Source organism: Lipomyces oligophaga (genome assembly GCF_038497815.1).
Source record: "Lipomyces oligophaga strain CBS 7107 unplaced genomic scaffold V1516scaffold_6, whole genome shotgun sequence".
Lineage (NCBI taxonomy): Eukaryota > Fungi > Ascomycota > Lipomycetes > Lipomycetales > Lipomycetaceae > Lipomyces > [Lipomyces] oligophaga.
In genome coordinates this window covers 1040159-1066442 of record NW_027117790.1, presented here as the reverse complement: position 1 = coordinate 1066442, position 26284 = coordinate 1040159, and the positions used below count along the sequence as shown (strand labels likewise).

Genomic DNA, 26284 nt, shown 5'->3' with positions numbered 1-26284 from the left:
TTACTTCTGAGTGTCTCTCCAAGCTGGGTATGCTTAAGGTGAAATTTATTCCAAATTGCAGATCTTCTGTTACATAAATAAAATTTTCTCTGTCTATTGGAGTCAACATCCACCGAGCTGGACTCACAACTTTTCATAACAGTTTGTCGTATTGGCCCAAAATGTCTTTTAAGTTCGCAACATCCGCCATCTCCCGTCGACTAAACTCTCAGGTGCGAGCCGGAGGTTCAATATGCGGTCGATATTTCAACCCAATCTCTCAAACAAGATTTTACAGTTCTTCAACTGGCAACGGACCGAATTTTGAGGACGCGCTATTGAATAGTCCGGTGATGCGGAAAATTGCCGCTTGTCCTGATGTAGGTTGAATCTGAAATTTTGCAGAATGCGTTGAATATTGATTACCAAGGCGCTGGAATCGATGGCAAGACTCGCAGCGTCGATCCAAAGCACAGGCTTGGATCTCTCAAGGCCGTCGCCACTTACGATGATGCGGTTGATTCGAAGCAAGGAAGTTCGAGACTCAATCTCAGAATGTACGTTCTATTTAGTTGGTCAAATGCAATCAAGTTATTAATCTTTATCAGTCCGACAGGTCATGGAGAAAAATAATATTATGATCACTCCTGATGAGTAAGTTTTTGCTGTAAGCTGCAGATTGTATATTGACATCCAACAGAGCCATGGCATTCATGAAGATCGCACAATCCGGAAAGTTTTGATGCCACATCCTTGTCGAGGTGATCGTTTGATCTAATGGTCATCCACATCATCGTCCCAGATATAGTCACAAGGCATCTAATGTCTTGCATTTATTTCGCCTGTCTAATACATTTCATCTCATTTCATCTACCTTCACATTATACTATTTTACTCTGTATTGTGTAACTATTTTTTTACTTCTGTTATACGATGTTGCTCAATCGGACAGAATTTGCTGCACTTATGTTCTGTTTGGTTTCTATACCCAATTCGCTTAAATTTGTGTTTCGGAGAATTTTGTAAAATTCACAGCATATGATTTGTGTCTGTGGCCGAGTTTGGTAAATCTGAAAACGCATCATATCTACGTTGTATCTTCCATTTTTTTGTCAAACTTCATACAATCATCCAGAATGCAGAACTGATCGCTAGCAAACTTTTGGACGATTTACCATCATCGGGTTAGGGTAAAGTTTCAAATCATCCCGCAGTCTGTTAAATCTCAGACGGCACTGCACTTAATTCACCGCTATGAAAATTCGAAAGCTGGCTCTAGATATTAGTTTTCATTATTGACGTATTTTCTCGTTGGCTTTTAATATTGTGGATTTTGTGGAAAAATATGACATCTACAAGCTCGCATCATAGCGGGGCGGGCCCGCGGTCAACAGCGACGTCGAACTCGTCTTCCAAACGGGGCGGCAACTCCACGGCCGCAGCCGGTCACCACCAAGCAAATACTCACGGCGTGACTGGACTTGGAATTCACACGGGTGCAGTAGGATCGAATGCAGCATCAAATAGTGGGGCGCACAACAGCCACAGTAATAGCACACACAATCTTATCCCATTGACAGGCCTCCCGAATTCAGGTGAACCTGAAGACGGGACAGGTGCTGGGCTCGTCCCTTTGGACCCGGTGGACTTTTCAACATTTCCTGCGGACTCGCTACGAAAATACCGAGACACATACCGGCTGTCGGAGCTGAGCCCCATATCTCAGGACGGAATGCTCCTTAACAGTGTGGTCGGCCACCGTACGTTCTCGTTCAAGCACCGTAACAGGATCACGAAAGATGACCTCGCGGCAAGCGTGAAAAGACATTTCGCAACCCAGTCGGTCAGAGAAACTGATATTATCGCTTCGTTTATTTATTCTGTTCGACATCAGGGTATGTTTTTCGAAGTCGTTATAGCTTTGTTGAGTCTAACCTTCTAGATGATACCTTCAAACTGAAGTTCCCTCTGTCATAGCTGTTCCAAGAATGTAACAGATGGAGTTCTTGTATATAAAAGTTCAGTAAAACACTATTATCACATTAATCTAGTAAGCCTTGTCATCAAATCAAACACTCTATAATCCTCCCTTACGCCCATTCAACATGCTTTGCTCACCGATCTAGCAAATCTACAATAACAAAACAGATTTCAAAATTATACATTAGAATGCATCACCTGCTCACGCATCGCGTTTTCGATAAAACTCGTACTCGCCGTGAAAGTAAAATTTTCGAACACATTTTCAATACTCTCGGACATCTCATTTACAGTATATCCACCGACCGCGTTGCCGCCACTGTTACCAGCCATTGGAACCGGCTTGGCTAAAGTCGTCGTAGGCACATTCTCAGAACCATACAGCAGCGAAGAGGACGAACATGTCGACACGGACTTCTCAGACACAGTCCCTGAATTGGAAGTATCAAGTAGGATAGACGGAAGATGATCCGGCAGAGACGACGTCGGCGGACTAAAAGCCATTGTGGTAAACTCTTCTGCGAAGTTCTCGGCAAGCACAGGATCGGTGATTATTGGCAAAATCGGAGGCAAAATAGTCGGATCCCGCCGCTCAAGCTTAATCCAATCAATTTTCCGGAAAAAAGGATGCCTCTTAATGCTGTCTAAATCTCTAGGCATGTTCCCGCCTAATCGCTTCTGTGGATTTTTTCTCAAAAATTTAATTAAAATATCCTTCGCTTCATTCGTCAGGTAGTAAGGAATTACTGGCTGCTTGGACTTCTGGATCTTGTCGATAATTCGTTTGTAATTATTACCTGTATACGGGGGGGATCCTGTTAACAGATCATAACACAAAACGCCCAATGACCACCAGTCGACAGCAAAATCATATGCCTTGCCAAGCAAAATCTCTGGGGCCATATACTCCGGTGTTCCTAGAAAAGTTTTGCAGTCACTGCCATCAGAAACCTTGCTCAAGCCAAAGTCTGTTAGTACCAAATGGCCTTGCGCGTCCAAAAGACAATTCTCCGGCTTCAAGTCCCGATACACTACCCCTACAACTAAATGCAAATGCGAAAGAGCAAGAACCAGCTCCGCAGCATAAAACGAAACAGTAGACTCCGGAAGCATTCGCTCGTTGGCAAGATGACTAAACAGTTCACCGCCAGGGGCATATTCTAAAAGCAAATAAAGCCGGTGCTGATCTTGCAAAGCGTAGAATAATTTCACAATATAAGGATGCCGAATAGACTCCAGAATCGCTCGCTCGGTCTTTGTCTGCTCCACTAGCTTCGTCCGAACAAGCATAGAGGCCTTACGCAGCTGTTTCTGTGCGTATAATCGGCCTGTAGATATCTCCCGCACAAGTAGCACTTTACCGTATGCTCCCTGACCAAGCACTTTAATATACTCAAAATCTGTTGGTCGCAGCCTTCGCTGTGGTACCGCATTTGCTGCTGCTGTTGCTGCTGCCGCAACATTTGAGAGCATATGTGGCTCAGTAGTTCCGCTGGCAAAAGCAGCAGCTACCGCAGCTGCAGCTGCATCAGCATTCGTTTGTTCTTGGGCGGCACTGGAAATGTAATCCGACGAAATATCAATCTTATAAGAGGCACTCAAGGCCCCATTCTCAGATCCAGTGACATTCAGCTGCGCTATGTTCGTCGTCAGTTGGAAAACAGAATCCGTAGCAACTTCTTCAGCATGGAGAATAAACTCGTCGACAACGGGATCACTGCCAAAGTTGAACTCAGGCGAGCCCGCCTCAATTTCGTCGTCGAAGGCAAACACAGCTGCCATGTTTAAACACAATTAACAAAGCGATATAAAAAAACTAACGTAAATCCCCGTTTATAATAAAAAATTAAACGCGTAGCCGACGCGCTCAATCGTAGCCATTCGCTTTCAGAATTCTGTAGTATCCGATAGTAACTCGCATGAATGTCAATATCCGCAAATAAAAACCGCAAAAAGTCTAATGAAATCAAACGAAATCGATGTAGTCAAATTTATCGTGAAATAAAGATCAAAATTACTAGCTGGTCCCCTTCCAAAATCTGCTAGGATAAAAAATCTTCCACGTAGGGGGGTTCTTGCCGCCGCCTATCTGGCTCCTTGAACTCCCAACGTGCAGCAGTTCTACAATGTGCAAGCAAAGGTGATTGTACTATTACACAAATACCTTGTGCTGTAACTGAGATTCATATCCAGCCAGGACTTACGTCGTCAAAAGAGTGGTTGCGGGTTTGCTACAGAATCAGTCGAAAAGCGAACGACGACTAAACGGAGAGAATCAAATTTGATCGGAGAGAATCAGATCGAAATAGGAAATTTATAAGATTTTTCAGTGTTATCCGCAGTTTTATTCTTATTTTTCGCAGCCACGTGAGAGACACTGAGCATGGTTGCTCCTGCTGTTCCTGAGTATGTTTACTTTCTGCTAGCTAGGCCCTCCCCTCCTACTTCCTAGGTGGTCCTGCAAGTCTCTTACTGGTTTGCCCTTTCGATTCGATCATTGGTGGAACTGGACTGGCTGAATCTGTTTGTTTCAGGTGCTAACTTCATTTTTCTTCCAGAATCCAGGAAATTGAGATTGGTGAGGCTGTGAGCGCGCGCACAGCTGCGCTTGCTTCGTTCCATTCCTTAGGTCCGCCTGATCTAGTCCATCTGACCAAAGTTCATGCGCGAACTGGCGTCAAGGAGGTATGCCGAATGTGCCAATTATGTTTGTTTGCGAGTCTCTATTCTTACCAAAAAATTTGTTGAACCAGGCCAGCACATATCACTATGTTACTGGTATTGATCCTTCTTCTGCTTCCGTTGCTGCCTATTTAAACACATTGACATATGCACCTGGCGAAGGTCAGATATGGTTTGGAAAGGTTCAGCACTGGGATATCCAGTCTGGCGTTTACTGGTGAGTGATATTCCCTGTGAGCTAAGAGGACGTAGAAGTGCCTATGACAATCGAACCTGAGTTGGTCTTAACACATTTAGCTGTTACAATTCGATCTCTCGGGTGGATTTACGAGTCCGTGTCCATATTCCCGGGTCGGTAGAAGCATTTGTCATTGATGAGCGTGGTGAAAAGTAAGCCATTTTCTTTATAGTTTCCTTTCCTGAAATGCTTATTTGACTAGACATCCATTGACTGACCAGCTCATGCTCGAGACATATGTCTGTTCAGTTATCCGCGCGCTCATATATGCCGACAACGATGATTACAATATCACAGCATATCGTCGTTTCAATCCTATTTCAAGCCCTGAGGAGGAAGAACGCTTTTTGGACGCGGCCAGTAAAATGTTTAGTCGAGGTACTTTAAACAAGTTCATTTCGATTATTTCCTTGGAAAAACTAATTCTGTTCAGGCTGGCAATTTGGCTCAGATGTGGATGTTCAGGTTCCTACATTACTCTCAAATAACCTTACTACTGTATTTTTTAAGTATCTTGAACTCACTGGGCGTTACACGCAAGGTGTTAATCTGCTTGAAAAATTAAGAGCCAATGAACCGGATTTTGATGCCCTTCTGGCTCGCGCGTATCTTGATATGGGTATGTTCATATTTCAGGATTTTTGATTTTGTAAACTTTTCTGACATCTCGTTCTGCAGACGAAGAAGTCAAGGCCGTGGACTTTTTGCACCAAAGCATAGCAGCTTCACCCCGAGATCCTAATTTATTAGAAATTCAGACTCGATTTTGCTCTACCAAAGGGCGATTGGACTTTGCTCTTGCGACTGCAAAAAGAGCTGTAGATTCGGCGCCTTCAGAATTCGGTCCTTGGGCACGCCTGGTCAAAGTCTATATAGAAATGCAGGATTTTAAGTCGGTATGTTGCTATTCGTATAATTTCATATCTTAAGTTGGTTCTAATATGCATAATAGGCGCTTCTGACGTTAAATTCCTGTCCAATGTTCCCTTATCAAAGTGTTGATCTTCATCGAATGCCGGTTGCACAACGAGTACATTTACCTATTGCTGCGGAAGGTGTTATGCAGGACATTATTGATGACGCTGTTGCGGGTGAAGGAGAGCCTACTACAGTTGATCCAGCTTTGGCACGGTTGCCTGCATCTTCACTTCGGGGTACATTTTCTAAGGCATACGATATGCTGGTTGAGATTGTTCATGAAATTGGATGGGACGTGCTTCTTAAATATCGATCTGAGGTTTTTATAATGGAAGAAGAATATCGAAATTTAAAAACCGAGACATCTAGCATTAAAAAAGTTAGTAACCACAACAGAGCGGATAGTAATGCATCTCGTGTTGCCGTTAATGGGCGACCTTCTACAGTTGGAACTCCTGAAGTTGCAGTCGGCGAAGAAGGTGAAAATGCAGGTACAACAACGGTTGTGTCGGCCGATATTTCGAAGCCCGAGAGCTCGATTGATGCGGAGATTGTGAAGGGCTCGGAAGATCATCATCACGGTTCTTCTCTTTTGTCGGCGGCGGACGGGGAAGCCGCAACAGAGGTTGTAGGAACCGAACCCAGCACATTCCGCAGCAAAAGATTATGTGAAAGATGGTTGGACAATCTGTTTATGGTTATGTATGAAGATATGAGAGTGTATACGTTATGGCGGGCTGAATGGCAGCATTACAAGGCGCAGAATCTGGCGTACCGCAAAAGTTTACGAGAATGGGAGATTCTAGGGGAGTTGGCTTTAAGAATGAAGCATGAGCCAGAGTCCTCGGAGGCATTTGGACAGGCGCTTGAGATTCGATTTTCTGCACGAGCACTTCGTGGGCTCCTGCAAATCTATGAGAAACATAATGACTTTATAAACATGCTGCATGCGACAATCAAGCTCTCGTCATATAATCACCGATGGTACAAAGAGTATTCTCCGATGCTTATTCTAGCGATGAAGAAGCTGGTATATGAGGAGGGTTCGCAGAAGCTGCGCAATATGATTCAAGGCTCTGATTATAGCTCGTCAGTGGTTGAATTAATGGACGAGTATTTTGAGCTTGCGCGAACATTTCGTTGGCCGGGCTATGAAGATGATGAAGATGGGAAATGAGCCAGGTTCAAAAGATAACAAGTGAGTGAGAGTTGAAGTAAAAGAGGGGAACTGAAGACGAGTTTTTTTATTTATAGGCGATGTAGAAATAGATACAACTGATAATATTTCTAATGTTGAATGTTAGAGTTGTTAGTGTACGGATATCTTTAATGAACCCAAGTAGTAGAACCTCTTAACTTGCGGCGTAGTGAGCAGAAACGGGTATCTCTTAAATCCGTGCCCTGTCATAGTGCCGCAATAGAACGCAATAATACGAGGAAGCAACCGGAAGATTTCACAAAATAGAAAGTTCAATAGGACAGATGACCTTCGCGTCAACTTTTTGGTGGAGAGTAGTAAAGTCGAATTGGAAGAGTGATTTTGGGTATTGGTTGAGATAGGACTCGCTTTCGTATTCAGAACGAGCTGCATTCATAGCGAGCGCAGTACATGCCGCGGAATTTTGTGGTAGGACTGGCCATAGATTGACAACTAGATATAAGCAGAGATAATTGCTTTCTGGTGCGAAGATAGTCACTCATTTTAATCACTGTGGAGTGAAAAAGAATGCGTCTTGAAGGTCGCGTTGAGAATATATAACTGAGCTCTGGCTAAATCCTCTCTTTACATTGCAGCACACGACATGGACCGACTTGAGCGGACAACAACTTCTGCTACTGCTACTGCTACGGTTGGAGAGCAAAGTGAAATTGGAGTCGCGAGGACTGTGACTTTGGATCTTGCGCCGGCAGCCTCAGAAATTGCCAAGTATGACCTCTCTTCAAATCAACGTGATCGACATGTATTTCGCGTGTCGACGACTAGGTCGGATGTGCCGTACTCTGTGTTCTCGTCGACTACGAGAAAACTGCTCTGTGCAGCAGCTACATTTGCAGCGCTATTTTCGCCTCTTGCAACAAATATCTACTTCCCGTCAATCACAGACATTGCAGATGATTTACATGTGTCTGTCGAGAAGATCAATTTGACCGTGACCACATATATGATTTTGCAAGGAATCTCGCCTACGATTTGGGGGACCTTTGCGGATGTCCTGGGCAGAAGACCAATATATTTGTTGACCTTGATTGTGTTTATGGCGGCCAATCTTGGGCTCGCTTTACAGTATTCTTATCCAGCGTTACTCGTGTTACGTATGGTTCAGTCTGGTGGGTCCTCGGCTACGGTCGCGTTGGGTGCAGGGACAATTGGAGACATCGTGCCACCAGCAGAACGAGGATCATATACTGGATTTTTTTCAGCTGGAGTCATGGTGGCCCCTGCAATTGCCCCTGTTATTGGCGGTGTGCTATCTAAGTCTAAGGATTCCTGGCGTGCATCGTTCTGGTTTTTATTTGCAGCCGGGTCAACTTTGTTTGCCTTCTTACTAATTTTGATGCCAGAAACAGGCCGCCAGATAGTTGGAAATGGAAGCGTGCCTGCTCCTAGAATCAACCAGTCAGTGTTACAGCTGATGAGATCCAAAAAGCGTGTCCATGAGAGTGACGAGAATTTGGTCGTCTTGCCTAAAAGATCGCTGGGAAACCCCATGCGCTCGATATCTATAATCATGCAGAAGGACGTTGCGTCGCTTTTGTTTTCATTTGCATTGGTTTATGTTGCATATTATTGCGTTACTGTTGGATTTTCGGCCCAAGTCGGCAAAATATATGGACTCAATACGCTTGAAGTAGGATTATGTTTTTTACCGTACGGAGCTGGGGCTTCCTTTGGTTCTATTATCATGGGTAAAGTCCTTGATGCTGAATTCGGTCGGTTTGCGCGCAAACACGGTTTTGGCGACGGTAAGCAGGTTCGACAAAACCCAGATTTTCCACTAGAGCATGCGCGACTACGTTCTGCATGGATAGTCGTAATTGGGGAAGCGGTCATTTGTCTTGTGTTTGGATGGACATTTCGCAGCTCAATTTCGTTGGCCTGCCCATTGATTTTGTTGTTTGGATATGGATTTGGATTCAACGCGTTTGCAACGATTGTCCAAGTATTATTGGTCGATTTGTATCCTAACGAATCTGCGACGGTGACCGCGGCGAATAACCTTGTTCGATGTCTACTTGGAGCAGCCGGCTCTGCGGTGGTCGAAATTGTGATTAATGCGATCGGATTCGGCTGGACATTTACGATTGTCACGGGTATGCAGATTTTAGCATTGCCATTGATGTGGTTGGAATGGCACTTTGGTATGGGTTGGAGACGAGAGAGGTTGACTAAGCTGAAGAGGAGCAAGTATGAAGATGAGGAGAAGGCAGCAAGCCCTCAGCAGCAAGACGTAGAAGATCTAGTTGATGGTGGTAACGAGCAAAAACAAGTAAAATAAGGCTAATGACTACGCAATTATTCCAAAGAAATGTATAAGCAATTTGTGGGTCTGATTTATTCCGGTTATGTAACTTCATGTAATCACCTCTTTAGACCCAGGTACTGCTTACTTGCTTTGAGTCAGCCCGGGCTTTGGAGGTTTTGGTATTAAACTCAATCCGTCGGCTCATGTCCAACTAAATCGGTCTCGGCCCGGGGTGGACGTCCAAGAGTTTGGCTTCGAATTTCGAATTTTTAATGGTGACGCTCGCTACTTTGTTGTAGTTATTGGTTACTGTTATTTGGTATATTATGTTATCGAGTGGGCGGACAGCAGATCTAGATATTGACTCCACTTGTGTCGCTTGCTTTAACATCGTTCACCTAGTTCAGATCTACCGCAATTTGATGTCAAACGAAAACCGACCGACATCTGACAACTGACATCTGACTACTGATAATTGGCAACTCGCTACTGGTCGACAGCATTTAGAATCTACATATCGATCGGCATCTCAATTTCATTTATTTTAGCATGGGTTGTTTCGTCTCTATGTTCTACGACGTGATCGTCGTCACATTCGGGGCCGTTCCGCCTTCGTTATCGAATACCGACTCTCATACATTTCCGCAATCGAGTCTATCCCGTTCGTTGTTGCTATCTCATTGTGCTGTACTAGTGCTGTTACTGCCAGGCATTCTGTTGTCTAGTCGTCCAACAAATCGTTGCACATCTGAACCAGGTTGAGATAAAATATTGAATTTGCACAAGCGATCGGATGGAGATACTAGATCTTCATTCGTTTCATACTATTTTGGTAGTTTTGGTTATTCTCTACCTGCTTTTTCTGGGTTGTTCAAACTAGGTCGTTTCATTGCTCGGCGTACTTCTTCTATTATCATTATTTACGTGTACACTTATTCTCTAATTATTATAATATCAAATTATCATCAATTTGATTTTTAAAGCATTGGCTTTATCAATATTATTCGTAGGAACACTTCTTATAGACTTATCTATGGTCAGCGCCTTTCGGATGCGGGGCGATCGTACGGCCAGTTCCGGCCCCGGTTTAAATGTTTCTCTCCCAAAATTGACCTTGGTCAGGGCAGACAAGTGACTATAGACAATTGAATACAAAGGGTTGACACAACTATTTGTTTGAGGAGGAAGATCTATACTGCAGATCCAAAATTAGAATCAAGTAGAAAATACTTTTAGCAATAGCTAATTGATCGGTCGAAATTTCGTCTTATGGTCAATTTAGCACAACCTCTTGATCTTATCGGAATCTTCCAGATGTCTGTCCACTGTGAAAACTATAGGGATTATAAAGCTTGAGTTTGTTCCCCAAATTTGAGCGCTCGATGATTAACGACCTAGTCTCAGTCTACTTGAAGGGTACCTCCCATTATTCCACACTCATAGTCACCGAAGTGTTATTCTTCATAGAATAAAATCCCCTCAATTAATAGCTATTTCAAGAACAGAAGAAAAGTTCTGAATTTATTCGACAAGAGCATTTCAGTGAGTATCTCCAAAGTGTTTAGTGCCTTGAACCTCAACAGCCAAGGTTATCTCGTTACCCAGTAATTATCGATCTCAGATTATCAAATCACATTTCCTACATGGGAACAAAATTTTTAACCTGTTTCGATTCTACACTTTCCCCCGCATTGCTACGCTCACTATAAATCTGCTTCTGTTGTTCAATTTCATGAGCATAATGAATTATATCTATTTGTTTATTAAATTGACTATTTAGATAAAATATATTTTAGATACTTGAACTTCTCCAAATTCACTAATTACCAAATTATGGCATAATGTTCAGCCATCTGAGGCTCGCACGTGATATTTAATCCGGTTGCTGCTCTCTCTATAGATACTAGTACATGTTATTTCGGATTCGTCTTCCATTAAATTTCGTTCGATTACATAGTATTCTCTATTATTCAGAGTGTTAGCAAAGAGCCTAAATCTTAAAGTTAAATAATGTCAAATAGGAGGCAACTTCCTCCGGAAGTAGTCGCACACGAAGCTATTATCATCGACAGCGATGTTGAAGATGTTGATGATACGGAAGTTGACGACTCGACCGAACCATTGTTACCAAGCGGGACCCGAGCGACGCTTCCGAACCCGTTTGTCAGTGGTCTTTCTTCGCGTGCCTCTTCCTTTACTGCGTCTTCAGTTGCTGGGGTGAATGCGCGAAATGGACTAATTCCACCCCGACGAGACTGGTCGAACTCAGCAACTGCGGCCGCAGAAACCGAGTTATCTGGGTTCCAGCTTGGAACGGTATTTATTTCGTTATACCTCGGGGTTTTTCTGGCGGCACTCGATGGAACGGTAGTTGCGACATTGCTTGCACATATTGCGTCTGAGTTTGAAGGTTTCCGGAACGTGTCATGGATCGCAACCGCGTACTTGATTGCTAATGCTGCTTTCCAGCCTTTGTACGGGAAGCTTACTGATATTTTCGGCCGTAAACCTGGGTTGCTGTTCAGCAACATCACTTTTGGACTAGGCTGCTTATGGTGTGGGCTTGCGAAGTCATTTTGGAGTCTCGTCGCTGCCCGCGTCGTGGCAGGAATTGGTGGTGGAGGCTTGACTGCTCTGTCGACTATTACTCTCTCTGATCTAGTCCCGCTCCGTCGAAGAGGCGTATTTCAAGGATTCGGTAATATTATGTTCGGATCTGGCGCTGCACTTGGTGGTGTTTTTGGTGGATTTATAACTACTAGGTTTGGGTGGCGGTGGGCGTTTCTGATGCAAATGCCGTTGATTTTGATTTCAACTTTTGCTATCCAGTTCGGACTCCGATTGCCGAATAAGCATGTTTTGGACAATATTAGCGACAGCGAATCAGACTATGATGAAGATGAAGACGCAGTGATCGTCGGTGAAGAAACAGAGCATGAGCGTGAGAAGCGTTTACTCCGCAGAGTTGATTTCGCTGGCGCTTTCACACTTGTAATTGCACTAGTCCTCTTTTTATTTGCTGTTTCCATTGGCGGGAATCAAGTTTCTTGGTCTCATCCGTTAGTTGTTGTGTCATTGCCGTTATCAATTATAGTGCTGCTACTTTGGGCGTATATAGAGCTTTATGTCGCCGCTGAACCGATTATTCCTGTACAGTTACTCAAAGATCGAACAATTTTTGGCGCTGCATTTTGTAACTGGTTCATGACGATGTCTGTGTATTCCATGTTGTTTTTTCTTCCGTTATATTTCGTCTCCGTTCGCAACTCGACAGAGACAGTGGCTGGCACAAGCCTGATTGCAAACTTTGTCGGCGTTGCCGTCGGCTCATTTGGATCCGGAATCTATATGCGTGCCAAGGGACGGTACTACACTATTGCAATGATCTCGGCAGTTCTATATATTATTGGTACGGGTATGGTATCCACGGTTGCTGTTGACACGCCGATGTTTGTTATTATCGCGTACACATTTCTGCCAGGCGTTGCATATGGATCTTTGTTAACTATCACACTGATCGCGCTGATTGCCGCTGTGCCACATGAATTTCAAGCCGTAACAACTTCAATCCAATACGGCTTTCGCGGCACCGGATCTACTTTGGGTGTCGCCATATCGACAAGTATATACCAGAATGTATTGAGCCGGTCCTTACATGCGCGAGTATTTGGCTCAGATGCGGAATCTATAATAGAAAAATTACTGGGCAGTGTCGAAGAAGTTAACTCATTACCAGCTTACTTGATCCCGATTGTCCGGCTCGCTTATCTAGATGCCAGTCGTGCAGTTTTTTTGACATGCTTCGGACTCGGAATTTTGACAGCAGGCATGGCGGCAATCATGAGAGAACATGTTTTGCATAATACTATTGCGAGAAGATGATTGGGTTTGGTTTTTGGTTTCAGTTATTCAAAGTGCCGAGTCGCATTTACATTATATATTCTACCTTATACTATTATTTTAGATATCGTGATTATTTAATATAGATAGTCTCAGAAGCAAGATAAAAATGAGAAATGCAAACCTTTGGGAGTACGAGCGATAAGGCGATAGCTATCGAAACTACAAGCATATAGTTGGTAGCCCAGAAATTCCATCAATTATTACATCAGATATCTGTAATTATATATTAGCCTGTTCAAAGTCAAATTTTTGTCATAGAAGAGCCTCCTTGAGTTGATTTACGGATCAAAGCTTTTCTTGATTGCCTGAAAGTAGTGGCCTTCGAACAAGAACGAACACACGTCCAAGCAAAGACAATATTGCTTTTATTTTTGCTTTTCTTTTGAGATTGAGTTTAACTGCTCATCTGAAAGAAGTATGAAAATAGGACGTCAATATTGCGCAAAAAGTTCGGTTACTTCTGTTGTTCACAAAGTATGGAACTCAGTTCGTTACGCTAGAGAAAACTCATCATGCGCATGTGGGAGTTGTGCCACTAGATTTTACTCAAATTTAAATATATCAATGATGTTTGTCAGACAATCTATCGGTAATAGAAAGGTTTTGACAGTATAGTTCTTGAAAGTTGAAGAATGCTAGCAGATCAAACCTCAATCTGTTTGTTCGCCATGAGCACTCCTCGCCAGTGCAGAACAATCTAAGACGGCAAATCCAGCTACTGCTATTAAGCACTCTATAAATCTAATTGAAGTACCTTGATCTGTACCGACGTGTAGAGTAACTACGCGTAAATAGAGTCAGCAGAGATATAAAATTATGCGGTCAGGAACAGAAGGAGGACACCTGAATTATACAAATTGGGACGTAGAATAGAGCATGGAAGTCCCAAGACAGCGGATTTATACCTTGATATTACCAACATACTGGAAATTAGTCAGATATTCTATATTCACATCCTACTCTTTTTGTTATTTCCGGTGAATAGGATTTATTAAAGTTTTATTGACCTATACGCCCCATCACTGGCTTTTGACTAATATCAGTCGCTATAAGCAGTCCTCAATTAATCTTTAGCACTATCTGTTATAAGCCAAAAAGTTCATTACATTGCGACATCGGGGCAAGTGCTCGTGCGCCATACAATTAAGGTTTCCATGTGCCCCAAACCTTAATGCTCCAGCCACGTTGGGAGAGGGAAAAGGAGCTATAGCCGGCTGGACCGATTACAGAATGTAGAAACTGATTTGAGAAGTAAGAGAAATCAGTTATTCAATAATTAATAATTAATAATTAATAACATTATAGATATTCAAAACTAGTTTAATGATGAATATTGTGTAATAATATGGTAAAGTGCTCTGCTGCGCGGAGGTCAATCGAGCGGCGATGAGAATGGCGGAAATGTGCTGTTCGGCTCGGTCAAGACTGCGGAGGTTTAAGTTAAAACTTCAGTTTGCCAATGTTTCAACAATTTTGTAGATAAGAAACTGTGTTTCTTTTGTAACTTGAAATAATATTAGCCATAAGGGATATAAGAGATATATTTACTACGATTTTACTAGCATTTCTATGGCTGACATTGCAAAACCAGATATCGAGTCTTCAGTGGAAGCAGATGCCGGAGATAGTCTTCTGACCAATTCTACGAGCAAAGACAAGTTTGATATCGAGAGCAGTTCCGACGACCTTTCGTTTACAACATCGCAACCAACACCGATCACTCCATCCACAGAACCATCTTCCCTATTAGCGCGAGAACATGTCGCGGTGGACATCCCATTCTATCCGGTTGCCGAGTCTGCTCCTCTGTCGCTACGAGCCAGGCTGCTCGGTTCCAGCATCATTTTGTCCGCTAAACTATGGTTTGATGCGAATATTGGCCTATTGCTCGTGGCAAGTGGACAGCTCTTCAGCAGTACGATGAATCTTCTTGCACGAATTCTTGAAGTGAACTCGAAACCGCCCTTCCACGCCCTGCAGATTGTCTTCGTTCGCATGAGCATTACGACGATATGCTGCACTTTGTACATGATTTACCGCAAAGTCCCTGATGCTCCATTTGGACCGCGCACGATAAGGTCTCTTCTAGTTGCCCGCGGGATGGTCGGTTTTTTTGGACTTTTTGGCATGTATTATTCACTGACTTATCTTTCTCTCTCGGACGCTACAGTCATCAGTTTCCTTTCTCCGACAGTTGCCGGGTTCGCATGTTCTATTTTCCTTGGCGAGCAATTCGGTCGGCGTGATTTTCTTGCCGGATTGGTCTCCTTTTTTGGCGTCGTGCTGATCGCTCAGCCAGGTATTGCCCCCTCAGACCCAGATTCAAGCGGCCGCATCGTGACGTCGTCGCAGCGCTGGGGAGCGATCGGCGTCGCTTTGCTTGGAGTTCTCGGAGCTGCAGGCGCGTTTACAATTATTCGGTGTATTGGCAAACGGGCACATCCGCTGATCTCCGTGAACTATTTTGCATCGATGTGTACGGTTGTATCTTTTCTCGGCATCATGCTTTCTCCGACTATCGAATTTGTTCTACCTCACTCTACTACGCAATGGGTCCTCCTTCTTGGAATCGGAGCCTGCGGATTTCTATATCAGTTCTTACTCACATCCGGCTTACAGCGAGAAAAGGCCGGCCGTGCAAGTAATATGCTCTACTTGCAGATGTTTTTTGCTTTCATGTTTGAGCGGATTGTTTGGAATGATGTCCCGAATTGGATGGAACTTACGGGCTCTGGAGTCATTCTTGGATCAGCGATCTGGGTCGCTGTTAGTAAACGACGGTCAGAGACGGTGTACGCAAAAGTAGGTTCCGGCTCGATATCAGAAGTTCCTCAAAGTCCGGAAACGGAATCGTATGAAATGAATGAGGTTTCTCGTCGAACTTGATTGCTTTATTTTGTTGGTAAATGGTTTTAGCTGCTATGGCATGAGATGGCATATAAAAGGATTTGGATACACGAATAGATAATGAATGATATAAGATGGATTATTTAATTCACAGTAAGCACCTAAAATGAGTCCGTCATAGATTTCGATTCACCAGGCAGATCGATTTTATGATCTTTTGGATTTGCGGCAGCCTCATAGATCGTGATAATTGGATCTTTCGACAGCTGCTTCCATTCCCCCCGGAATCCGATATAAGTCAGCATTGTCGTTTCGGCGCCGTAATTATCTACCACAAACAGTGTTACACTTCGAGCATTCGAAAATTTGCTTCGTTTTAATGGATATTCGACGATATCAACATCGGAACTACCACCAACATGAGTTATCGTCTCGTCGCCCTCGAGGTCCATCGCGGTCGAAAAGTCAAGATCGTCCCGATTCTTGAAGATCTTGATTGTTTGAGGTGCTGTGTCGTCGGGGATCGAACGGATGAAAATTGAATATAGTTTCACCAATCCTGTGAACCTGCACTGGTCAGTATCATATTCTGATACCATTCAAATTCATTGTCGACCTACGGAATATACATTAACAATTGCTCATCGGCATCACTTTCTAGTATCTGTTCATTAAGCAAAGTATCAATAAACTTCATCATACACTAACTTTTTCTGTGTCGTAGCGCTCGTTCCAAGGTTTCAGCACTTGTCGTCCTTGATCCGGCTCACTCTCGTTCATTGTCCATACTTGTTCATGCTGGATTTGCTGATATAACGACTGCGAGTCGAAGGTGTCCAGCACCGGATCATGGCTATGACTGTGATCGGCTCCTTCATCTCCCCCATGACTATGACTATGACTATGACTGTGATTGTTATGGCCAGACATTTCTGATATTTTCTTGTTTTTGTTCGTGATGACGCCGACTTCTTGATCTTCTACGTCACTTTCATCACGTGAATCCAATGGGGACTCAGGCAACATTTAACTAGTGATAAATACGGTCACTGAAATCTAATGGAAATCGCTATAAGAAGTACGAATTACTTTCAATCTCTCAAGCAAAAGGAAGATTGCAATAGACTTGTATCAGAATGTAAAAATACAATTGCGAGTAAGTTTAAATCAGATTTAAAGCAACAGAGTATCCAGTCAAGAACAGGTCGGAAATCCTACTGCAGCTTCTTGTTTCTGCTCGACCTGGTGTTTCGCATACGAAACAGGCAAGCTTTGAGCCTGCGAATGATATCGGACTTGTCTTCCTAAAAATTGATCAGTTTCTAATCTTTAAGTCCTCGCCATAGTTGTCGGCATCTAAACTTGAAAGAGGTAGTACCTTTGTGTGTTTAAAATTTGTAATATTTGCAATACAGTTGGAAACACAAAACGGCATATCTTGCCATCTAAATACAATTGGATTCATCCATACGGCACGCAAACCGGTGTGTACTATTACGTAAGAGCTGATAAAGCTGGTCTAGTGCCCGAGCTGGGAGTCGGATTTGTGAAGCTGATAGCGATCTAAATATTCCCATCTTTCACAAAGAGTGTTTTGTCGGCCAACTTTTTATCTACGAGACGAGAACGAAATCGAAATATGACGGAACCGACGTCCAACGGAATGAAAAAACATGTCGCGACATATACCGCTGCTGAGCCGACAGAGATATCGTCAATTTTGGCTGGCGGATATCATCATCCTCTTCTTCGGGAATGGCAAAACGAACGTCAATTGACCAAGGTTAGTCCGAGACGCGGATGAGAGAAAGAGTGAGGAGATGATTTGAAATTGATATCGTCAGAAACAATTGATATATCCGTTGTTTATCACTGATAATGCCGACGAAGAAACTGAGATTGCGTCTCTTCCGGGACAAAAAAGGTTGGTTCACCACTTTGCCAACGTTGCTGAAGCTAATTATTTAGATGGGGTGTTAATAAGGTTGTTCCATACGTAGAAGAATTAGTTAAGAAGGGTTTGAAAGCCGTGATTTTGTTTGGCGTTCCGCTCGCCGAAGGAGTTAAGGACCCAGTAGCAACTGCAGCCGACGATCCTAACGGACCGGTGATTCTTGCCATCAAAGCGCTTAGCAAGGCATGCAAAGACTTATTTATCATGTGCGACGTCTGTATGTGCGAGTATACATCACATGGTCATTGTGGAGTTCTTCGTGAAGACGGCACCTTAAACCGTGAGGAGAGCGTTCGAAGACTTGCGGCAATTGCGGTCAACTACGCCCGTGCAGGAGCACACAGTGTCGCGCCTTCAGATATGGTCGACGGCCGTATTCGAGCGATAAAGCGCGGCCTCATCGACGCAGGGCTCGCTCATAAGTGTATGCTCATGTCATACTCTGCCAAATTCTCAGGCAATCTTTACGGTCCATTTCGCGACGCCGCTGATTCTGCACCTAGTTTCGGTGACCGAAAGTGCTACCAATTACCACCTAGCGGTCGCGGACTAGCACGACGTGCTATTGAGCGCGACCTCGCTGAGGGTGCTGACGCAATTATGGTGAAGCCGTCAACTTTCTATCTTGACATCATCTCTGACGCAAAGGATATTGCTCGAAATGTACCTATTTGCTGCTACCAAGTTTCTGGAGAATTTGCTATGCTCCATGCTGCTGCCGAAAAGGGTGTTGTCGATCTTAAAATTATTGCGTTCGAAGCAACCTATGGATGCCTACGTGCTGGTGCTTCGTTAGTGATCTCTTATTTCACTCCTGATTTTTTGGAATGGCTGGAAGAGTGATTGTTCTACATTGTTTGTTCTAGGCTTTTACATGCCATAAACTATTTAACTCCAATCTAATAATGTCCAAAATATAGTACAAATGATATGATATGATAAACTACGCTGCAAGTGCTGGCCTTTGACGACTTTTGGACGGCTCTTGTTCCTCCTCTGATTCGCTTTCGACATCTTCTGCATCTGCTTCTTCTTCCTGATGTAAATCGGTCTGTGGAGTTGCGGGAAGATTTTTTGTAAACTATATATCTGGTTATTAAAAATTTCAAACAATTTGGTAAACAGCAAACCTCTTCTTGCTTCATGGTTTCAAGTTCTTCTTCAATATCGTATTCTTCTGAATTGGTGATCGTATCCGCAAGCATCTCGCTAATTTCCTATTTTTTGTTAATAGCGGAATCCCTCATATACAGCATTGTAGCATACTTTTTGATATGCAATTCCTTCTGTCGAATCGTCGAGTAGCTTTTCAACTCTATCCATCGACATTTCTTTGTTAATCTCTTTCAAGACTCGACTTCCTTGTTCCAAACCAAACAAAATGTCTTTCTCGACCAATGCAAACTCAATACTCAAAGTCTAATCAAATTAGCTTCATTCTCTTCTCCTACCCTCTGACCTGCACATTCTCAAAACAATACATACCAATTTCTCCAGAGTCTCCAATTGGCTATCTGTTTTACTTAGAAGCTGTTCCTGATACTTGCGCTTGCGTAGAGCCAGCAACGCTCTATCCTTTTCTCCTTTAATCAAGCACTGACGTGCAATTTCCTTTTCCCGATCCAACACTACCTGGATCCGTCGCTGATACTGTTGTAGTCGGTCTCGCTGTAACTTCATGTTCAGCACTGCTTGGTCTTGTCGCGTGATCCGATGTGACGGCCGAGATGAGCCGGCTCCCATCTTTAAGGTAGTCAAATAATGGACAGATTCTTAAGCACTGCAAATACACCACTACCTGCTGCTAGTCCAACTTCTTGATCAAATTTGTATATGTATCCTTTGTATCTTTCAATTCCTTGCTTGTTCCGGCCACAATCGTGCTCACATGATGATCATGTGAGCCGCAAATACATCACGTGATTCACAAATCATATTCTCTCCAAGACTTTGGGACTTCGACCGCCGCATCGACCCCAAGAAATTTTATATTTTGCCTAACAAATTCCGTTGAGTAAAAAACCAATCATCTAAACCTAGTCAAAATTTCAGTGCATGGAGCAAATTAATGGGAAAAAAAATTAGAAACCTTAATATCACTCACAATACAAGTTCAGGAGCTGCGTTGATCAGTCCGGATGGACTTGATAAGCGAGTGAGGGCTCAGGTGGTTGCATTTCTGAGCCAACCGGAAGGACTACTTTCAGCGCGGCGAGTTGTTCCATCAATGGTTATCCAGCATATTTTAGATTGCGATACTGGATTACGGAGGTTGAAGAAATCTGTCGTTGAGAAAAGTGTGGAAGTTGTTTTAGGGCAGTTGGCAGCTGATGAGCGGGCCCAGGGCGAGAAGGTGGATGCTATTGATATACGGCCGATTGATGTTGAAGGCGATTTGGATGATTCGAATATGATGGTTGTGGAAGTATGTCTATTCTATACGTCGCTGCATTTTTGAGCTAATTTTCAGGATATCAATGCTTTGAACAAAGGAATTGTTCATCTATGGGATACAGCTAGTAGCAATAGGCCCCTACCGGATCCTGTCGAAATTCCAGATGATCCGGAGACAGGATTAGCTAAACTTCCACTTCTTGGAGCACCCGCTGCTATATCTTCTTCTGATTACTCCATTTCAATTGACCGGACAAGTATTATAAAGGAGTCGGAATCGCAAAAAACAAAGAAACGCAACCATACAGCAGATAATTCGTCGGCCAAAAAATGGAAATCAGGATCAAAGGAAGATCGGGCACCACCCACGTATGTCAAGCTATCTGACATCGGTGGCATGGAACATATAATTGCAGAGATTTTGGAAGTTGTAGGGATGCCATTGATGCACCCAGAAATATATAGTCACACGGGTATTCAGCCTCCTCGGTAAGTCTTTAAGTCTTACTGTATACAATCATATAGTGTTTCTTACAAACTAGGGGTGTATTGCTACATGGACCTCCCGGATGCGGAAAGACAATGCTTGCAAATGCACTTGCCGGTGAATTAAACGTGCCTTTCATTTCGCTTTCCGCGCCGTCAGTAGTTTCCGGAATGTCTGGAGAATCCGAAAAGAAAATCCGTGAGATCTTTGACGAGGCTCGGTCGATCGCACCATGTTTGATTTTCCTTGATGAAATTGACGCTATCACCCCGAAACGAGAAAGTGCGCAAAGAGAAATGGAGCGGCGGATCGTCGCGCAGTTATTGACATGCATGGACGACCTGTCGCTCGACAAGACAGATGGTAAAGTGGTGATGGTCATTGGCGCAACTAATTTACCAGATTCTTTGGATCCTGCTTTACGACGTGCAGGGCGGTTTGATCGTGAAATTCAGATGAGTGTACCTGATGAATTATCGAGAGAAAGTATTTTACGGGTACTGTGTAAAAAGCTGAGATTGACAGGTGACTTCGACTACAAAAGTCTAGCTAAACAGACTTCGGGTTATGTTGGTGCAGATTTGAATGCTCTGACAACAGCTGCCGGTGTAGCTGCAATCAAACGAATATTCCGAGTACTTAAAAATACTAACTCGCATGGTACAAGTGAACACGATGTGATGGATATCGATAAACCTGTCTCCGACGAAGAACAAGAGTATCAACCTTCTGTGGGAAGAGAAGATGAAGCTTTATTGGCTGATATTCCTGCACCACAAATAATTCAACATGAACTTGATAAACAAGAAAACAGCGTAATCCAACAATTTATGAAAGATTTTCCCGACCCTTTAACACCAACGCAGCTGGAACCGCTTTCAATAACGGTCGAGGATTTTCTCACAGCTATGCCCAGTGTTCAGCCATCTAGCAAACGCGAAGGTTTTGCCACGATTCCTGATGTTACTTGGGAAAGCGTTGGAGCACTTCAAAAAGTTCGAGTCGAGCTCCAAATGGCCATTGTGCAGCCTATTCGCCGGCCCGATCTGTATGCGCAAGTCGGTATTACTGCGCCTTCCGGAGTTCTATTATGGGGTCCGCCGGGATGCGGCAAGACATTGCTAGCGAAAGCAGTTGCCAATGAAAGTCGAGCAAATTTCATTTCGGTTCGTGGACCAGAGCTGCTGAATAAATTTGTAGGAGAATCGGAGCGTGCACTGCGACAGGTTTTTCTCCGAGCGCGTGCATCTATTCCGTGCGTTATTTTTTTTGACGAACTGGATGCTTTGGTTCCACGTCGAGACGATTCCCGGGACTCGACATCCAGGATGGTCAACACGCTGCTGACCGAACTGGACGGCGTGACTGATCGTAAAGGAATTTTCGTGATTGCAGCCACAAACCGCCCAGATATAATCGATCCCGCGATGCTACGACCGGGCAGATTAGATAAACCATTGTTTGTCGAGCTGCCAACGGTTGAAGAACGGATTGAGATATTCAGCACGGTTTCTCGGAAGACTCCAATCGACTCAGCCGTCGATTTTAATCATTTGGCTGCAGACGACCGATGTCGGAACTTCAGCGGTGCTGATATTGCTGCATTGGTCAGGGAAGCTGCCGTGTGTGCACTGCGCAAGGCTGTCTTTCAAGATATCCATAATGATGGGTTTCAGCAAACAGATCATCTCCCTTCGAGTCAAATCAAGGTTGCCACAGAAGATTTTGAAATGGCATTTAGAAATGTGACACCCAGTGTTTCTGACCGTGATCGAGTCAAGTATGAGCGACTAGGCCGCGAGTTTGGCTGGCAGAAAGATTAATTTTTGTACGATATCTATGAATTTATTTAATATATTAACGTGGCTCCTATGTATCTGCGATATCTTCCCATGTAGTAATATCTTTAAATGAAGTCTGCGGCTTAAATTATGTTCGAAATTTATTTTAATTTGGCATTGAATAATCCAAATTTCTTTTTACAAATGAAAATTCTCTATAATACTGAAAATAGAACTCCAAAAAGTAAATTTCTTTTAATGTCCAATCTGCCAAAAGTGACAAAAACAGCGGCGTTGACATTTGAAATAGTCGCGCAATGCTCGACCACTAAGGCAAGAGCATCGAATATCATTCTTCCCCACGGAACGGTAAGCTGGACTTAGTTTTGAATCTGAATATGATACAGATTCTGATACTAACTCAAATCATCTAGGTGGATGGACCAATGTTCATGCCGGTTGCTACACAAGCATCGCTGAAAGGGTTAACTTCTGAGCAATTGGAAGATTTAAACTGCAAGATTTGCCTGAATAATACATATCATCTGTACGAGCTTCTATGCAATTGCAGTCCATTGTGCTGATTTATCGCTAGTGGTTTGAAGCCTGGAAAAGAGGTTCTTGATGTTATTGGCGGTGCACATGTCTTACAATCATGGCCCAATAATATTTTGACTGGTGGGTTTTATGAATGAGGAACTGGAAGATTGTTTAACATGGACAGATAGCGGAGGGTGAGAAGTCTCCATTTCCCGGTCGCGAATTCAGACTAATTTCAGATTTCAAATGGTCTCGCTTCTTAAACTAGCTACTATCACAGAAGAAGGTGTTCGGTTTGAAAGTCCTCACGACGGCTCGCCAATGTTACTCACACCTGAACATTCGATTGAACTTCAAAACAGTATAGGCTCAGATATCATGTATGATTCCATGACGTGACGTTGGCATTGTTGACTGATGTTTTAGTATGCAATTAGATGATGTTGTACATACATTAACTGAAGGACCGCGAGTCGAGGAGGTAGGCAGTGCTATTCGTATGGATCATAATTCTGATTATCTAGTCGGTTCATAGAAGTATTCGTTGGCTGGATCGCTGTATAGCAGCGAATAAAAATCCTGACAGACAGAATCTGTTTGCCATTATCCAAGGCTGTCTGGACCTTCGACTAAGGACCATGTGTTGCGAGGAAATGGTGAAACGGGATACACCCGGTATCGCCATCGGTGGTTTATCAGGAGGAGAAGCGAAAGGAGAATACTGCAAAGTGTAATGTTGGTAGTCGATTTAAGATCTACATATGACTGACGGTTCAAGGGTAAACCACTGCACCAATCTACTTCCGAGAAATAAGCCCATATACTGTATGGGTGTGGTATGAGGTGATTCCGATGGATGTAGTGACAGAACTGACAATCTAGGGATACGCAGAAGACATGATTGTCTCAGTCGCTATGGGTGTAGACCTCTTTGATTGTGTATATCCAACGCGAACAGCTGTATGCTTATCAACTGCTAGATTAAGACCTGGTATTAATGATATCTAGAGATTCGGGAATGCCATTACGGCTGAGGGAGTCATTAATCTACGCCATAAATGCTATGAATACGACTTCTCGCCTATCGAACCAAACTGTGACTGTCCGTCATGCCGACCAAAGGATAAAGGAGGTATGGGGATTACTCGGGCGTTTATTCACCATCAAGCTACGAAGGTTAGTAGTACTGCGATTACTGTGAGTCTGAGGACTAAAATTCTAAAGGAAACTACCGGCGCACATATTCTGACATTGCACAATGTGCATTATCAGTTAAACCTAATGCGAACTGCGCGAGCTGCGATAATCCGCGATGAGTTCCCGCAGTTTGTGAAAAAGTTTTTTGCTACGCTGCACCGAGGCGACAAGTCTAAATATCCAGAATGGGCGGTCGAAGCACTCTTGGCTGTCAACATTAACTTACTCAACGACGACATCTCTGCTGCGGATCACACCGCATTTACTACGTCCTCTCAGGACGAATCCGTTGACGTGTGAGGTATAATTCGGTTTATGTTGTCATTTCAACCAAGCTGTTGCTTAATCGAAATTTTTGTAAATAAAGAATGGCAATATCCCGTCTCACGCCCATGATACTCGGCCTACTCCGGATCACGTGTAACGGTTAACTAAAATATATAGCTTGCAGGCTCCATCAGTGAGCACATATCGAAGATTCATAGGACAAAGATCTTATAAAGATATATTCAAATCAAATAATAATTCAATAAAATGCGATTTCCGACGTGTATTGTCGCACTACTTTGTGCCTCAGCTGCTTCGGCTGGCCTTGTTTCCGAGCATAGTTCGCAGTCGGTCTTTGAGCCGAATGCGCAGCGCCTGGTCCAGACTGCTGAAGGAATAACTCAGTGGATTTCGGAAGCGGACAAGTTGCAACTAAAGCGAGTAAGTTTTGAAATCTATTATTGGTTTAGCAGCATTTTCTAATTTGATGTAGTCGGGCACTCGATTCATGGATATCACGGAATTTGCAGAGGAAGAGCCAATTACGATCGATGTGAATGTGACATTTCCAAGCAATATTTCGTTTTACGACGTCGCCTCTCCGCTTCTGGCGAATATTAGTATCGAGAATATGAAGACCAATCTTGCCAACTTCACATCGTTCTACACTCGATACTACAAATCCACGACCGGGGCCGACTCATCTACATGGCTATTCAACACTGTGAAGGCAATTGCTGCTGTCGACAAGAGCATAAGGGTGTTTCCATTTCACCATCCTTGGCCGCAGACCTCGCTGATTGCACGAATTCCAGGTATCAATTCTGGCACTCCCGAGGACCGTGTTGTTGTTGTTGGCGCTCACCAAGATTCCATCAACTTAATTTTTCCCTCCTTCTTCGGCGCTCCCGGCGCGGATGATGATGGCTCCGGTACTGTGACGATTCTTGAAACTTTTAGAACTCTCGTTTCAAGTGGATTTAAGCCGAATAATACCGTTGAATTTCATTGGTATTCTGCCGAAGAAGGCGGACTCTTGGGCTCACAAGCGATTTTCTCGGAATACGCTAAACGCCGTATCAATGTTGGTGCTATGCTCCAGCAGGACATGACTGGATTCGTGAAAAAAACTATCGACAGCGGCAAGCCTGAGTCGCTGGGCGTGATTACTGACTTTGTTCACCCCGAGCTCACTGAGTTCATTAAAAAGGTTGTTTCAGCCTACGCCAGTATCCCCTACGTCGAGACTGAATGTGGGTATGCTTGTTCTGACCATGCATCTGCTGCTAAAGTTGGTTATCCTTCTGCTTTTGTTATCGAGTCCACTTTCAAGGACTCTAATCCATTTATCCATTCCACGAGAGATACAATTGATCGACTATCTTTCGAACATATGTTAGAGCATGCGAAGCTCACGCTTGGATTTGTGTACGAGCTTGCTTTCGCTAACTTGGCCGGTGAAGAGGAGTAGGTTATTAAACTTTTGCAAATATTTTAGTTGGTTTAGGACAGTTTCTTAATATTATTATTTCAATTCCTTTAATTTTTTAACTGTTCCGGCTATCCTGTATGGCGTAGATGTAATCAGAGGCGATTGTGCCGACCATTACCGAGAGCTCGCTCAAGAACGTGCCAAATATTGCTTCTTCAATT

At 43.5% G+C, this 26284-nt stretch overlaps 13 protein-coding genes across 13 annotated transcripts; 10 read left to right on the top strand and 3 right to left on the bottom strand.

Annotated features, from left to right (window-relative positions):
• The first annotated feature begins 1228 nt into the window (after positions 1-1228).
• V1516DRAFT_679088 (uncharacterized protein) lies at positions 1229-2045 on the top strand. Its single transcript, XM_066922856.1, has 2 exons — positions 1229-1874; positions 1922-2045. Exons 1-2 carry the CDS (start codon positions 1325-1327, stop codon positions 1954-1956), a joined length of 585 nt encoding a protein of 194 aa, XP_066776395.1. The 5' UTR covers positions 1229-1324; the 3' UTR covers positions 1957-2045.
• On the bottom strand, positions 1840-4087 carry V1516DRAFT_679087 (kinase-like domain-containing protein). Its single transcript, XM_066922855.1, has one exon. The coding sequence runs from the start codon at positions 3739-3741 to the stop codon at positions 2137-2139; it is 1605 nt and encodes a 534-aa protein (XP_066776394.1). The 5' UTR covers positions 3742-4087; the 3' UTR covers positions 1840-2136.
• Positions 4088-4342: 255 nt separating this feature from the next.
• On the top strand, positions 4343-6974 carry V1516DRAFT_686899 (Chs5p-Arf1p-binding proteins-domain-containing protein; the record flags this gene model as incomplete). The annotated part of the gene is made up of 8 exons (XM_066923689.1): positions 4343-4365; positions 4518-4644; positions 4713-4858; positions 4939-5031; positions 5082-5257; positions 5313-5498; positions 5558-5775; positions 5832-6974. The coding sequence occupies 8 exons, from the start codon at positions 4343-4345 to the stop codon at positions 6972-6974; spliced, it is 2112 nt and encodes a 703-aa protein (XP_066776393.1).
• A 519-nt stretch (positions 6975-7493) lies between these two features.
• On the top strand, positions 7494-9369 carry V1516DRAFT_491637 (major facilitator superfamily domain-containing protein). The gene has a single exon (XM_066919104.1). It carries the CDS (start codon positions 7600-7602, stop codon positions 9292-9294), a length of 1695 nt encoding a protein of 564 aa, XP_066776392.1. The 5' UTR covers positions 7494-7599; the 3' UTR covers positions 9295-9369.
• Positions 9370-9428: 59 nt separating this feature from the next.
• On the top strand, positions 9429-10261 carry V1516DRAFT_679080 (uncharacterized protein). Its single transcript, XM_066922854.1, has one exon. The coding sequence runs from the start codon at positions 9811-9813 to the stop codon at positions 10021-10023; it is 213 nt and encodes a 70-aa protein (XP_066776391.1). The 5' UTR covers positions 9429-9810; the 3' UTR covers positions 10024-10261.
• A 1010-nt stretch (positions 10262-11271) lies between these two features.
• Positions 11272-13143, top strand: V1516DRAFT_686897 (major facilitator superfamily domain-containing protein; the record flags this gene model as incomplete). Its single annotated transcript, XM_066923688.1, has 1 exon — positions 11272-13143. One exon carries the CDS (start codon positions 11272-11274, stop codon positions 13141-13143), a length of 1872 nt encoding a protein of 623 aa, XP_066776390.1.
• A 1323-nt stretch (positions 13144-14466) lies between these two features.
• Positions 14467-16241, top strand: V1516DRAFT_679077 (uncharacterized protein). Its single transcript, XM_066922853.1, has one exon. It carries the CDS (start codon positions 14734-14736, stop codon positions 16048-16050), a length of 1317 nt encoding a protein of 438 aa, XP_066776389.1. The 5' UTR covers positions 14467-14733; the 3' UTR covers positions 16051-16241.
• V1516DRAFT_679074 (galactose-binding domain-like protein) lies at positions 16067-16991 on the bottom strand. The gene is made up of 3 exons (XM_066922852.1): positions 16720-16991; positions 16632-16675; positions 16067-16578 (listed from the first exon to the last, which is right to left on the bottom strand). The coding sequence occupies exons 1-3, from the start codon at positions 16939-16941 to the stop codon at positions 16173-16175; spliced, it is 672 nt and encodes a 223-aa protein (XP_066776388.1). The 5' UTR covers positions 16942-16991; the 3' UTR covers positions 16067-16172.
• Positions 16992-17603: 612 nt separating this feature from the next.
• Positions 17604-18911, top strand: V1516DRAFT_679070 (uncharacterized protein). Its single transcript, XM_066922851.1, has 3 exons — positions 17604-17794; positions 17856-17935; positions 17980-18911. The coding sequence occupies exons 1-3, from the start codon at positions 17651-17653 to the stop codon at positions 18806-18808; spliced, it is 1053 nt and encodes a 350-aa protein (XP_066776387.1). The 5' UTR covers positions 17604-17650; the 3' UTR covers positions 18809-18911.
• Positions 18843-19801, bottom strand: V1516DRAFT_679067 (ESCRT-III subunit protein VPS20). Its single transcript, XM_066922850.1, has 4 exons — positions 19451-19801; positions 19232-19384; positions 19096-19182; positions 18843-19046 (listed from the first exon to the last, which is right to left on the bottom strand). The coding sequence occupies exons 1-4, from the start codon at positions 19706-19708 to the stop codon at positions 18909-18911; spliced, it is 636 nt and encodes a 211-aa protein (XP_066776386.1). The 5' UTR covers positions 19709-19801; the 3' UTR covers positions 18843-18908.
• A 163-nt stretch (positions 19802-19964) lies between these two features.
• On the top strand, positions 19965-22718 carry V1516DRAFT_654284 (P-loop containing nucleoside triphosphate hydrolase protein). Its single transcript, XM_066920299.1, has 3 exons — positions 19965-20390; positions 20436-20848; positions 20902-22718. The coding sequence occupies exons 1-3, from the start codon at positions 20034-20036 to the stop codon at positions 22667-22669; spliced, it is 2538 nt and encodes an 845-aa protein (XP_066776385.1). The 5' UTR covers positions 19965-20033; the 3' UTR covers positions 22670-22718.
• A 97-nt stretch (positions 22719-22815) lies between these two features.
• V1516DRAFT_679060 (tRNA-guanine(15) transglycosylase-like protein) lies at positions 22816-24844 on the top strand. Its single transcript, XM_066922849.1, has 11 exons — positions 22816-22996; positions 23062-23174; positions 23223-23305; positions 23352-23361; positions 23407-23547; positions 23594-23648; positions 23692-23897; positions 23946-24003; positions 24050-24127; positions 24176-24343; positions 24392-24844. Exons 1-11 carry the CDS (start codon positions 22832-22834, stop codon positions 24662-24664), a joined length of 1350 nt encoding a protein of 449 aa, XP_066776384.1. The 5' UTR covers positions 22816-22831; the 3' UTR covers positions 24665-24844.
• V1516DRAFT_640901 (uncharacterized protein) lies at positions 24845-26182 on the top strand. The gene is made up of 2 exons (XM_066920101.1): positions 24845-25072; positions 25125-26182. Exons 1-2 carry the CDS (start codon positions 24899-24901, stop codon positions 26100-26102), a joined length of 1152 nt encoding a protein of 383 aa, XP_066776383.1. The 5' UTR covers positions 24845-24898; the 3' UTR covers positions 26103-26182.
• The last annotated feature ends 102 nt before the right edge of the window (positions 26183-26284 follow it).